At 41.8% G+C, this 13,279-nt stretch overlaps 1 protein-coding gene across 2 annotated transcripts; it reads right to left on the bottom strand.

Moving 5' to 3' along the window:
• Positions 1 to 221: 221 nt before the first annotated feature.
• On the bottom strand, positions 222 to 12,272 carry GINM1 (glycoprotein integral membrane 1). 2 transcript variants are annotated; one of them, XM_036024884.1, is made up of 8 exons: positions 12,120 to 12,272; positions 10,464 to 10,523; positions 10,207 to 10,303; positions 7,349 to 7,500; positions 6,623 to 6,779; positions 5,950 to 6,080; positions 3,847 to 4,010; positions 222 to 599 (listed from the first exon to the last, which is right to left on the bottom strand). In XM_036024884.1, the coding sequence occupies exons 1-8, from the start codon at positions 12,234 to 12,236 to the stop codon at positions 488 to 490; spliced, it is 990 nt and encodes a 329-aa protein (XP_035880777.1). In that variant the 5' UTR covers positions 12,237 to 12,272; the 3' UTR covers positions 222 to 487. The 2 variants fall into 2 exon arrangements, with proteins under 2 accessions (XP_035880777.1, XP_028365027.1); XM_028509226.2 differs by having other exon boundaries at positions 5,950 to 6,083; positions 12,120 to 12,271.
• Positions 12,273 to 13,279: the final 1,007 nt, after the last annotated feature.

Raw genomic sequence — 13,279 nt, 5'->3', positions numbered from 1 at the left:
AAATCCCGACACACTTCAGTAATTTTTATACTGAGTCATGTACTTAAGATAAAGGCACATTTTACTGAATAAAAAAATAAGTGTTAGGTTCTTGAGCTTTTAAATTAGAATTTCATAAAGTGCTTTTCATAAAGTCTGACATATTAGAGTAGTGAAGTGGATGTAATTTCCTTAACCAAGGCACCTTATAAAGTATTGGCACGTGGCATCTTGTGTTGTCCTTTTTTTTCTCTTTTTGGTAATTTCAGAGTCTCTTCAGATGTCTCCTCTTCCACTGTGTTCAAATTTTCCTTAACAATTCATCACCTGAATGAGTAGCCAGCCCTGTTACAGAAACTCAACATTTTAAAAGTCAAGTTTTAGGCAGTTTTAGGAGTTGAGCAATTTCTCTAGTGTGTAAACTGATTCTTAATGATTTAAAGAAACATTCAAGTGGCAAATTTAGAGCCGAGAGAATAATTCAGAGTCCGTGATTTGAGATGGTACTTCAAATACATGTTTTGTATTCAAGGTTTTCTGCTGTCTTCTCAGGACTATCTGCATGTAAGCTGATAGCTGCCACAGGGATAACATTAACTTTGTCCAGCTGAAGAACTCCTCTGAAACATAAAAATTAAAAGTCAGACATTCCTCTGTCTATAGTCTGGTAGTAAGTTAGGGCTACTGCAAGGTTATAATTAAATATATACCTGGGGTAGATGCTCTGCTTCACTTTACCTAGTTTATAACTCTGAGTCCACAGTTCCCTTTAAGCAAACTAACTGAGGAATATAAATGTCTAAGAGGAGTTCCTTACTTCACACTACAGGAGGGGAAGGGAAAGGGGAAGAACAGATCTCCAAGGCAGAGAGTTACTCAGAGCCCTAGGTCGGCACAAGTTGGGCAAAGACCAGGCGCCAACGGCTTCCTAAACAGCACGCACCACTTGGGTGCAACCTCAGATCTTTAGGCAGCGTTTTTCCCTTCTGTTACTAACATCCCTGACCCAGAGAGATCTCTGCATTAGACCCAAGACCCATTATTGCAAGTTCAGTGTCATCCCAATCAAACCATCAAGAGAAGTTAGTTTATAAACTGAACAAGCCGACTGTAAGGTTCCAGGGGGAAGCAGCAAGAACTGCTGTAAAATTTTTTTAGTCTGAACAGTGGGGAGAAGAGAGAGCTGCCCTAACCAGCTATCAAAGATTTTATTAAAACATAATAATTAAGACCATGCCACAGGCATGGACTGGATAAACAGATGAGTAGAAAAAGAGGGTCCAGAAACAAGATACATTTATAAAGTAATTTTGTATGATTAAAAAAAAATAAAGTTGTACACCAAGAGGAAAAGAGAAAAGGTTAGCCTCTCTACCCCTGCTCTCATTACTGCTCATTGGAGATAATGTATTTTCTTTGACATTTCAGAAATGTTCTAGGCACCTGCATACATACACACAGAATACTTCTGTTGTACCCAAACGGGGTCGTATTGTTATGCACCTTCCCCCCACCTAGGAGAACTGGACATCTTGCGGTCTCCGCACATCCATGTCTTCGTTCACAGGCTGCATGGCGTCCCGAGCACGTGTGCACCATTACTCAGGTGAGCCCCATTGATACTCAGTTCTGAGGTTTCCTCTTTGCTTTTGTTTTGTTACGAGCAATGCTGCAGGAAATATCTTGCTATTCTTCTAAAATTAACTTCATTTTAAATTATTTCTTTTTAAAAGATTTTATTTATTTATTTTTGGAGAGAAAGAGAGGGAAACATCGATGTGTGATACACTAATCCGTTGCCTCTCACACATCCCCTACTGGGGACCTGGGCTGCAACCCAGGCACGTGCCCCGACCAGGAATTGAACCGGTGACCCTTTGGTTCACAGGCTGGCACTAAATCCACTGAGCCACACCAGCCAGGGCTCATTGTAAATTATTATTTGGAGTTGAAAATACATAGTGAAGCCCTCTTGTTTAGTTTCTCTCTTACTATGTACATTGCATTTCCATTACAGATTTTTGTTTCCTTTCTCTCTCTCTTGATTTGTAAGTTCTTAGAGAATAGTTTGTCTTATTCACATTTGAATCCCCAAGATGAGTATCTTCATCGTAACAGGCAATAAATGTCTTTTAATTTCTCTAAAGTTGGAAGGTGGCCTAGAAAAGAAGGAAGACATCTTTGCCCTCCAACTTGTCTTACCCTTCCTCGTTTTTATCTTTTCTACTCTACAATACAGACACAGAGCCCAGAAATAAACCCATATCTATATGGTCAATTAATATTTGACAAAGGAGACAAGAATATACAATAGGGTAAAGACAATCTCTTAAATAAATGGTGTTGGGAAAATTGGACAGAGACATGTGAAAAAAAAAAAAAAACTAGTCCATTTTCTTATACCATATACAAGAATAAACAAACTACTAGAAGAAAATTTAGGCAGTAAACTTTGACATCACTCTTAGTAGTATTTTTTTTTGGATATGTCTCCTTGAGCAAGGGAAGGAAAAGGAAAAAATAAATGGGACTACATCAAATTAAAAAGTTTTTGCACAGCAAGGGAAGCCATCAACAAAATGAAAAGATAATCTACTGAAATGGAGGACATACTCACCAATGATACATCTAATAAGGGATTAATATCTAAAATACATAAAGTACTCATAGAACTTAACACACACATAAAAACCCAAACACTCTGATTAAAAAAATGGGGAAAGGACCTGAATAGACATTTCTACAAAGAGGACATACAGATGACCCATACACATGAAAAGATGCTCAATGTCACTAGTCATCGAGAAATGCAAAATAAGATACCACCTCCCACCTGTCAGGATGGCTATCTTCAGTAAGTCAACAAACAAGTACTGGCAAAGTTGTGGAGAAAAGGGAACCCTTGTGCACTGTTGGCAGGATTTCAAATTTGTCCTGCCACCATGGAAAACAGTACGGAGGTTCTTCAAAAAAATTAAAAATAGAACTACCTTAGGACCTAGCAATCCTACTTCTGGATTTATCCAAAAAAATCCAAAACACTAATTCAAAAAGATACATGCATCCCTATGTTCAATGCAGCATTACTTACAACAGCCAAGGTATGGAAGCAATTCAAATGTCCAATGACAGACAAGTGGATAAAGATGTGGTTCATATATATGTATACAATGGAATATTACTCAGCCATAAAAAATGAAATCTTACCCTTTGTGACAGCATGGATGGACCTAGGGGGTATTATGCTCAGTGAACTAAGTCAAACAGAACAAATACTGTATGATTCCATTTATATGTGGAATCAAAAAAATAAACTCATAGACACAGAGAACAGACTGATAGGTGGCAGCTGGGGGGAGGGTTGCGGGGATGGGTGAAGAAGGTGAAGGAATTAAAAAGTACAGATTGGCAGTTACAGAATAGGCACAGGGATGTAAAGCACAGCGTAGGAATACAGTCCATTACATCGTGATAACTACGAGGGGGGTGCTAGATTTATGGGGGGATCACCTTGTAAGTTATATAAACATCTAATCACTACTACATTGTACACCTGAGGTCAATGTAATATCAGATGTCACATGTCAGTTGTAACTGAATAATATTAACTGCTTTTAAGCACTAAAAATACTGCTTCAAAAGTTAAAAATAGCCCTGGCTGGTGCGGCTCAGTGGATTGAGCACCGGCCTGCAAACCAAAGGGTCACTGATTCCATTCCTAGTCAGGGCACAGGCCTGGGTTGAGGGCCAGGTCCCCAGTAGGGGGTGTGCAAGAGAGAACCATACATGGATGTTTCTCTTCCTCTTTTTCTCCCTTCTTTCCCCTTTCTAAAAAGAAATAAAATCTTTCGAGTTAAAAATACTCACTTGTTTTCACAGACTGGGAAAAGCACCTTTAAGATGGTTATTACCACAGCTGCTCCCGTAACTCCAACCACCATGACGTTGAAGAACATGAAGAACACCGGGAAAACACTGTTCCAGAACCTACACAGGTCTTTGCGGAACGCTTCCATCCACTGACACACCACCTGAAGAAAAGGTTTTGGTTAGATAGGCAAGTTTTGTTTGAGCTCCAAGAAACTTTAAAAATTATACTCTAGCTTTGGGGTAATAATATTCTACATCTTTAAAAAAAACAAAACTCACCCAACAGTATGTTTTATCAATTTTTTTTTTAGAGAAAGAGGAGGAGAGGGAGGGAAAAAGGGAAATGGGGAGAGAGAGACACACACACACACATTAATCTGAGAGAGAAACATCGAGAAGTTGCCTCCCGTATGTGCCCCAACCTGGGATTGAACCTACAGCCTAGGTATGTGCCCTGACTGAGAGTCAAACCTGCAGCCTTCTGGCATATGGGATGACACTCCAACCAACCGAGCCCCCAGCCAGGGCAACAGTCTACATCTCGACTGAGGTAGCGGTTACATGGATGTCTACACTTGTCAAAACTTACCTGACTGTTCGCTTTAATGAGTGCATTTTATTTTAAAATGCACCGCAGTAAAGGTATTCACAATTTTAATAATTATGTTCTAACAACACAGGCAAAGAAATATCACTACCCTTTACAATTATTTGTAATGTTGTCTAACTATTGGCAAGTGAAAATAATTGCCAACTGACAGGCAGGTTAGTCTACTTTACATAAAATGGAGTAGCATTAACTGTGCTTCCAATGGGTAGAGGACAAGGAAAGGAAAGATGATCACAGCTCTTGGAACACATGGGGAGTTTGTTGTGTGCAAAACATGTTTTTCTTTAAATCTTTACTGTGTTTTTCCCCATTACCATTTAGTCCCCTTATACACCCCTCCCCCCAGCAATCACCACCATACCGCCCACTTCCATGAGTCCTTTTTCTTTTTTGCTCCACCCCTCCCTGCCCCTGTCCCTCCCCCCCAAACCCCCGCCCACTAGCTGTCTTCCTGCTCTCCATCCACAGATGGAGATGAATCTGTCCCCATTTTCCTTGTTAGTTCAGTTTGTTCATTAGATTCCACGTATGAGTGAAATCACGGTATTTTGTCTTTCTCTGACTGGCTTATCTCAGTCAGCACAGTGTTCTTCAAGAGTGACGGGGGAAGCTAAGGCAGCACCGCCGGCCTGGGCTTGGAAGGCAGCGGTCCTTGGCTGTCGTGCTGGTAGGCGGAGTGAGGGAGCTAGAGCTCAGGCAGGCAAAGGCGGCCTGGGTTTCTCCAGCAACCCAGATAAGCAATGCCCAGCTTCAGTGAGAACTGCCTCCAGGAGTCGTCTCTGGAATCCTGAGGCTAACCACAGACCCTGCTCATTTAAATGGGCATTATTTTGGGGAAAGGCCTAGCTAATATATGCAGAGACATGAGGATACTCTCTGAACCCTGCTATTCCCCAACTGGCAGAATAATGTCATTCATACCACGTAAAGGTAGGTGCCCATGCATACTCACATCTGAACCCACTTATTAGTCCTTACAACAACTGCATCCAATAGGCACTACTCTGCAGACTAAGGGGGCGTCCCATTTTACAGGTAAAAAAAGAGAGACCAGGAACTTGTCTGAGGTGACATGACTAGTAAGTGGCAGGCAGAACCAGAATGCACACGTAGGCAGTCTGACTGCAGAGAGTCCGCACTGACCCAACACTCTGAAGTCACAGTGCGCGATCCCGAGGGCACCGTGCCCGTGTGTGTGCACGCACGGCAGAGCCATGACATAACCAGGCAAACGGGGACACGAGAACGACTTAGCAACTGAAGAATCCCCAACAAGATGAAATCCAGTGCTTTGACAATCATCATCTGACTATATTAGTATTAAATGAAATTTAGAAAAACCGAAATACCTCAAAATACCAGGTTAAAACAGTCACGAGTTCATTATTAACAACATCCCATGGTCTCCATCTCACTTTAAATGTTAGTTGTCTCTTTTCCTAATGACTAAAAATGTTTACGATAAAGGTAATCCAAAATACCCAATTCACCTTATATGACGATGGGATCTCTGCTCTGAGAGGCGTCTCAGGTAATTTGCCAGGTAGAGCGTCTTCATCTATGGTGGTCTCCACGTTCCTGACGAGATACTGGCTGGTGGTCTGCAGGGAACTGACACTTTCGGCTGAGGAGGGAGAGCCAGGTCACCACCGTGCTGGGCGCCTGCTGGCGTCCCCCCTCCCGGGCCTAAGACTGCTATCCCAGTAGCATTTAGGATTGCAAGAACATAAATCTTTCCATAGGAGAAAAACATGCTTGATTATTCATATTTAAATGCCAGAAAGGAGCCATAAACTAAGACCATTAAAAGGAAACTCGAGCACTTATGGTTCTGTCATGTAAGAGGTCAAATCATGGGTGGAAAAAAAAATACTTCTTCTTGTAAATGAACCTAAATGAACAACATTCTTATTACATATTTTATGATGGTTACCCCGAGTAAGAGTAAATAATTACAGCAAAATGTCCCTATGTAATCAGCATTGATAATATTCTATTAGGACTTAAAACAGATTCCTAAAGTCCTCAAAGGGATTTATAAAGTAATACATGCTATAAGCATTTTTGAAAGATGCTTATTCCAAACATATTAACTATGATTAAAAAGCTACTAACTAAAGAAATAATTTCCTTAATACTTTAAAAAATGGTCTTTTGAAATACCTTTTTTGGAGAGGTTGGGAAGAGTAAATAGGATGTCATTATCTCGAGAAATGGAGTACAGCATGCTTTTTTCCAAAGGCAGTGTGTAGTGTGAATGCCTTAGTATTCCCTGGTTCTTAACTAAAATATCAACTTCAGTAACATCCTTTTGTTGAACCTATAAAAAAAATTACTCTTTATTTTAAATAATGGTACAACTCCGTAAGAACTTAAAACTGACATTCCCCCCTGATTTCTGTAACTAAAAAACTTGTCATATTCACACAATTCCTGTTTATTTACCGCGCCCCCCCCCCCCCCCCCCCCCCCCGCTTTGAAGCCTTTAATTTGCAACTTTAACCGTATTCCCATATTCCCCTGAGCTGTAGCACTCGCTAGCATAAGCTTGCTCTCAGTTCCATTTCATTTACTTAGACTTAGCCAGAGGAACTGGTAGCAGAGCTATGCACCAAATTCAATCTCTTCACTGCCTTGCTCTGTTTAATGATGTTTGTAACGGTTTTAAAGTGACATAGACATGTATGAATATGATCATTTTTTAAATAAATTAAGACTTAAAATGCTAAATAAGTAAATGCTAAAACAAAAAATTCTAAATGATTGGATACAGGCAGCATTGGAGTACCTTTCTTCCTACGAAGTCAGAAACAAATAAAATAATTGAACATCTGCATAACAATTAGCACAAATCTTTACAATTCCCAAGTAACAAGTATATTATCTTACTTGTTTTCCATCAAGCTCTACTACCTCTTCCTGAATGACAATTAGTTGCAAAGTGGAACCAGATGTCATAGGCCACTCACGAACTAAAATTCTTACACTGACAATTCCAAAATATTCTTTTTCTTTCAAATTTTCTGGACTTTCATTCTTCACTATATGTAAAAAAAAAAAAAAAAGTGGTCACAGCTTTGAACAAAAAAAAATGCCACCGAATCGGAATTTGATTATTTTGATGACATTTCCATGGAACCAGACATTTGTATACTAGCTTCTTAGGCTCTCTTCATCTTTGGCCTCACTGATAGTTCAGAGTTATGAAAACAAAGACAATTTAAATCATTACAATGCTTACAGTCATTTGAAAAGGGAAACAGCTTGATGGTCTTTAGCCAGTTTTGTGTAAAACACCACAACAGCAATCTTTCCTAACCAATACGGCGCGACTACTCACAAGGCAGGTCAGAAGACACAGTCAATGCCATGCTTTAGCAAAGCGAGCACATTCATTCACTCATTCATTCATCCAGTGAGACAGGACCCAAACAATACGGACAATGGGTTTTCTGTTCAGTCCTTTCCCAAGTAAGTGATTTGTTACTGTCTGGAGAGGGCGGGAATGGGGAAGAAAGTGGGTAAGCCCTGTATTACTCCCTACTAATGAGTGACAGAGCGATCAGCTACTGGCCGTGTTCCCCTCTAGCTAAGAGCACCCCATCCCACCCCAGGGCAGATGACGTGTGGCAGTTGCCACCGGTTTACAGAGTTCATGGCTATCTTATTAAGGCAGAAACTGCTACAGAAAGGGAAAATCAACAGGTATCAATAAAACGGCCGCAAAGGAACGTTTTCATTTCTATCCCTCAAACGTTATCATCTAAGGATTATTTGCCAAAACAACCCGATGGGTTTTCTGAATGCAGACCCAGTGGTTTAAACTGATCCTGTGCCTTCTCAGGGCCAGTCCCTTTATCTGGATGCTCTGTACCACTCACTCTCCCCCAAACACATTTTAGAAATAAACTCTAACTTAGGTAGTTCTAGCTACCATACACCTACGATGCCGAGTGCATGCCTTTTCTGGTTTTTAAAATACTAATGGTAGCTCTTCTCCTATACACCTGCCTCCCTCCACTAGGCGGAGTTCCTTGGGAGCATGCATCCAGCTCACCATTCTACAGCTTTTGTTAAACAGTGACTCCACCTGCAATTATAATTATGTAATTTAAAGTAAATATCAATGTTCAAACATCTGGTCTAGTTTGAACTTCTCACTATGCATCAGGAACACCTGGGAACAGTATAGATGCCACAGCTTCACCTCAATCTTAACAAATCAAACCCTCAAGGGGGTAGAGACCAACTTGTGTAATATTTTTTAAATAGGTACAGACATTTCTACTGAGAACCAAGTAACCTGGCCTTTAAGCTTAATCTGACCAAGTCTTCATAAAACTGTCTCTCCGTGACTTTGCTGTTTCATTTGTTGAAAAAGATAATGGTCCAAAACTTCCCCAAACTGATAAATGACAATTCACAGATTAAAGAACCCCACACCCGGGCACATCATAGTAAATAAAATTACTGAAAATCGAAGATAAAGAAAAAAATCTTAAAAGCAATCAGAAAAAAAGGGAAGTAATATTATTCTCAGTGGAGCAGCGACATTGAAACCGATTCTCAGCAGAAACCACAGAAGTGAGAAGACAACGGGAATTAGTGTCTGATGCGCGGAACTTCGCTTCCACATCCAGTAAAAGTTTCCTCCTAAACGGATGGCAAGGCAAAGATGTTTTCAGACAAACAAAAGCTTGGATATTTCATTGCTAACATATCTGTACTAAAAAAACACAGTAAGGAGAATTCTTTAGGCAAAAGGAAAAAGACCCCAGAGGGGAACACAGATTCAGGAAGGAATGCGGAGCAGTGGCAGAGTGAGCTCGAATGAGTACCGGGCGACCGAGAACAGTAAGAGCGTGACGTTGCACGTTGCGGAGGAACACACAGAGGTAAAACGCACGACAAATTTAACACCGCAAACACAGAAAGGGAACAAATGGAGTTGAAGTGTTCTAAGGCTCTTGCATTGTTTGGGAAATGATAAAAGGCCTAGTTTTTTAATCTAAAGGATAACCATTAAAAGGACAATAAAATATTATACAAAAACCAGTAAGACAGAGGAGAATGATGAAAAAAACCCAAAGTATTTAGAAATTAAACAATTACTTATAAAAGACCCACAGAACAAGAAAATACCACAACAAATAATTAGAAAATGCTATAAACTGAATAATAATAAAAATTTAGAACAAGTCAAGTATAGGCTATAAATACTTAAAGAAAAATTTAGTGTCTTAAATGCATACATTAAAACAGATGCTATACCTATTTCTCATTCTTTATTTCATTCATATAATATGGTGCATTCCAATGTAACAAATGTGCTTGTCTTTAAACAACTCAAGATTTTTAAAGGTAAAAAAGAAAAACATTAGATAGGCATGGGGTAGAGGAAAGAAAGAACTAGAGAATCAGAAAAACAATTCATTTTTCTTTTTCCGCAGCTGTGAAAGGCACTTCCGCGGGACGCTGCTTCCTGCTTGTAGATCCTCCTTTCCCACCTCTCTGCGCACTGGCACTGCCCTCGAGCACCACAAGTGCAGTACCATCGGTGCCAGACTCATGAGCAGAAAACGTGAGTGTGCCAGAGATAACCAAAGTAAACTAGGAACAGTGTTAAACACATCAGGGATGATGTATATTAATTCAAAATGAAAATACATAACATCAAAGAACTGTGTTTTCCTAATTCAGTATTATTCAAAACAGCAAAATTATGGAAATAACTTAGTGGTACTCACCTATCAAGGTCTGGCAGCTTATTCGGGTTACGCCGCTATTTACAGGGAAATCGTTCACATATACCTGTCCACTCTCATAGGTTACGTTAAGAACAACCTTAAAATAAAGCAGCACATACATTATGGTTTATAAATGACAGCTCTACATATCAACAATATGTACATTATCTAACCAAATTAGATGTGCAGGCAAAAATAAAATAGGCTGCATAATACTTAATTAAGTGATATATTAAAAACAACCAAAGAAGACGAACCTGTTCTTTAGCTACCTCTCCATCATCTTTCAGGGTAGTTACATTAATTCTGATGCTTTCCTGCAAAACAAATATTATATAAATTAAATAGGTATGCACTTCACAAACTGAAAATAACTGTTCTCCCCCCACATTACATTTATGGTATAATCACTTAGGATGACATTAAAAGAACACTTTTAAAAACCCAGTTTTCATTTCACAGCCTTTTTTATAACCTTACTTACAATTCCAATTCTTTATAATCTATATATTTTCCTTTTCTTTGTTTTCAATTTTATACCTGGCATTTTTATTTTTTTCCCAAACTAACATTTTAAATTTTAATTGACTTTATCGGGGTGACATTGGTTAATAAAGTTGTATAGGTTTCAGGTGTACAATTCCATAATACATCATCTGTATGTTGTATTGTGTGTTCACCACCCCAGGTGAAGTCTCCTTCCATCACCATTTATCCCTTTACTCCTCCACCTTCCCCCACTCCCCTTTCTCTCTGGTAATCACCATACTGTTGTCTGTGTGCCTGAGGGTGTTTTTTGTTTGTTTTGCTTAATCCCTTCACCTATGTCACCCAGTCCCTCAGCTTCCCTCTGACAGTCGTCAGACTGCTCTGTGTCTCTGAGTCTGTGTTTATTTTGTTTAGGGCTTGCACGCTGTGGCTTCTTGGAATGCCCCTGCAGATCTGAAACTGAGATACGCTTCTTGTTTTTGTACCCAGGGGAGTAATGCCATAGCTCTTAAAAAATTCGTTGAAAGCACAAGGTGACATTCCTAATGTCAGTCGTATTCAAGTCTTGACTAGTAAGAAAAGGTGTACCTACATTGTTTCTTTCCATTCTGGGAAAACTTTTCCCTACCGTACATTCAAACTGATGAAAGGCAGATACTCGTTTAGGTCAGCATAACTCTGGGGCAAAAAACCTGGTAGAAACCAAACACCCTTACAAGGACACAGTGGTCCTCACCCTTCAGCTGACCTCAGAATCACCCACTTAAACAGATTCCTGGGCCCCACCCCAAAAGCGTTGGGGGATGCTGGTGCGGCTGGTCCCACGATGCTCCAAGAGCCACTACTCTCACATCACCTTCCAAAAGGACATGTCAGACTTTGTGCTGGGTCTTCACTCTCCGTTCGCGGCCCCATCGACCCGGCGTGCACCCCGGAAACCTGCATGCCGCAGGCAGACAACCTTTTCCGCCACCGGCGGGGGTAAACAGTCGCCTGGAGTCGCTCTGGCGCTCCCTTATTGAGCAACTTCCACATTTCCCAGCACAGGAACACTGCCTTGCCCCCAAGCCCGGCTCTACCCAGGGAGGAACCCTTGCCAAGGCTGAGATCACTTGTGATCGCGTCTTTTCGACGGCAAAACTCCACAGGGATGACAACAGTGTGGACTGCGTAAAAATCTTAAGTTTCGCGTCGCGAGGCTTAACCACACATTCAAGAGCTACGTTCGCCCTCTTGCTCCCCCCTCCCATACCCCTCATTTCCTTGGGTGCCTTTTCCCACTCCTCCTTCGGGGTCCGGAGTCCAGCCCAGGGCCTGCGGGGCGGAGGTGGAGTAAGTCGATGCGGACGCCGCGGTCCCACGGCCCTGGCCTCCCAAGAGGGTCGGAACGGAGGAGGGGCTGAGCCGCGCCCGCCCTGCCCTACCTGCGGGGCTCCGAGAGGTGGCGGCTCAGGAACACCCAGCTTCAGCCACCCTGTGGCCGGTAGCACAGCAAGCAAGAGCAGACGGAGGGCGAACGGCGTCAGCCGAGCGCCCTCCATTTTGGACTGGCCAGCGGGGGCTGGAGGCGGAGCGAGGAGGGCGGGGCCTGCCGGGGGGCGGAGCCGTTAGGGGGTGGGGCCTAAACGTGGGGCGTGGGAGAGGCGGGCCTCAGTAGGCGTGGGATTAGGGGAGTCCGGGAGCTGGGGAAAGTGGAACTCTCACTGGCGTCGCCCGGTAGTGCCGAGGGGCGTAGTCAAGTAACAGGAGGTACAATTTTGTCATTAGATCGCCGCTCTGTATTGGAGGCTTTCCTTACCTGAACGATTGTGTGCATTTTCGTTGCCACTACTGTAAAATTAGTATTCTACTGTATGTGCACATAGCTGTGTCTCTGTGTGTGTATACACATACCCCTGCAGGGGTGTGCAGCCTGCCTCAGGCAGGCCACATGTGGCCCAGGATGCGATGAATTCCCAACACAGAATTGTAAATTTACTTATAATCTTTTTTTTACTCATCAGTTTTTGTTGGTGTTTATGTATTGAATACGTGGCCCAAGACAACTCTTCTTCCACTGTGGCCCAGAGGTGCCAACAGGTTGGACACCCCGGCAAAGTGAAAATATTCGCAATAAATATATCGGAAGACTAGCCCTGCCTGGTGTGGCTAGGTTGGGCGCTACTGGGCAAAGTAAACGGTTCCAAAGTCAAAGGAACCAGTGTGGCTGGTTCCATTCCTGGTCAGGCCACATGTTTGGGTTGAGGTTCCTCTAAATCAGGGCTCAGGCAAGAGGTAGCCAGTTGATGTTTCACTCTTACATGGATGTTTCTCACCCTCTCTCTCTCCCTTCCCCTCTCTGTGAAAATAAATAAAATCTTTTTTAAAAAGAACACTATCATACACTAAAAAGAAGACATATCACGTTTGGCAGGGACATTTTTATTAAGTCGGTAGTTCTCACCCTTACCTGTACATGGGATTGCCTGGGCAGTTTCAAAAATTACTGACTCGGGTTTTCTGGGCACTGACTTTTGATTTTATTAGTCTAGGCTGCTGTTCTGTCACTCGTAGTTTTTAAAGTTCCCCAAGTGATTTATTGTGC

This window comes from Phyllostomus discolor, chromosome 4, assembly GCF_004126475.2.
Source record: "Phyllostomus discolor isolate MPI-MPIP mPhyDis1 chromosome 4, mPhyDis1.pri.v3, whole genome shotgun sequence".
NCBI classification, from domain to species: Eukaryota; Metazoa; Chordata; class Mammalia; order Chiroptera; family Phyllostomidae; genus Phyllostomus; species Phyllostomus discolor.
The sequence above is the reverse complement of the archived record's forward strand: the minus strand, read 5'-3'. Positions and strand labels throughout refer to the sequence as shown.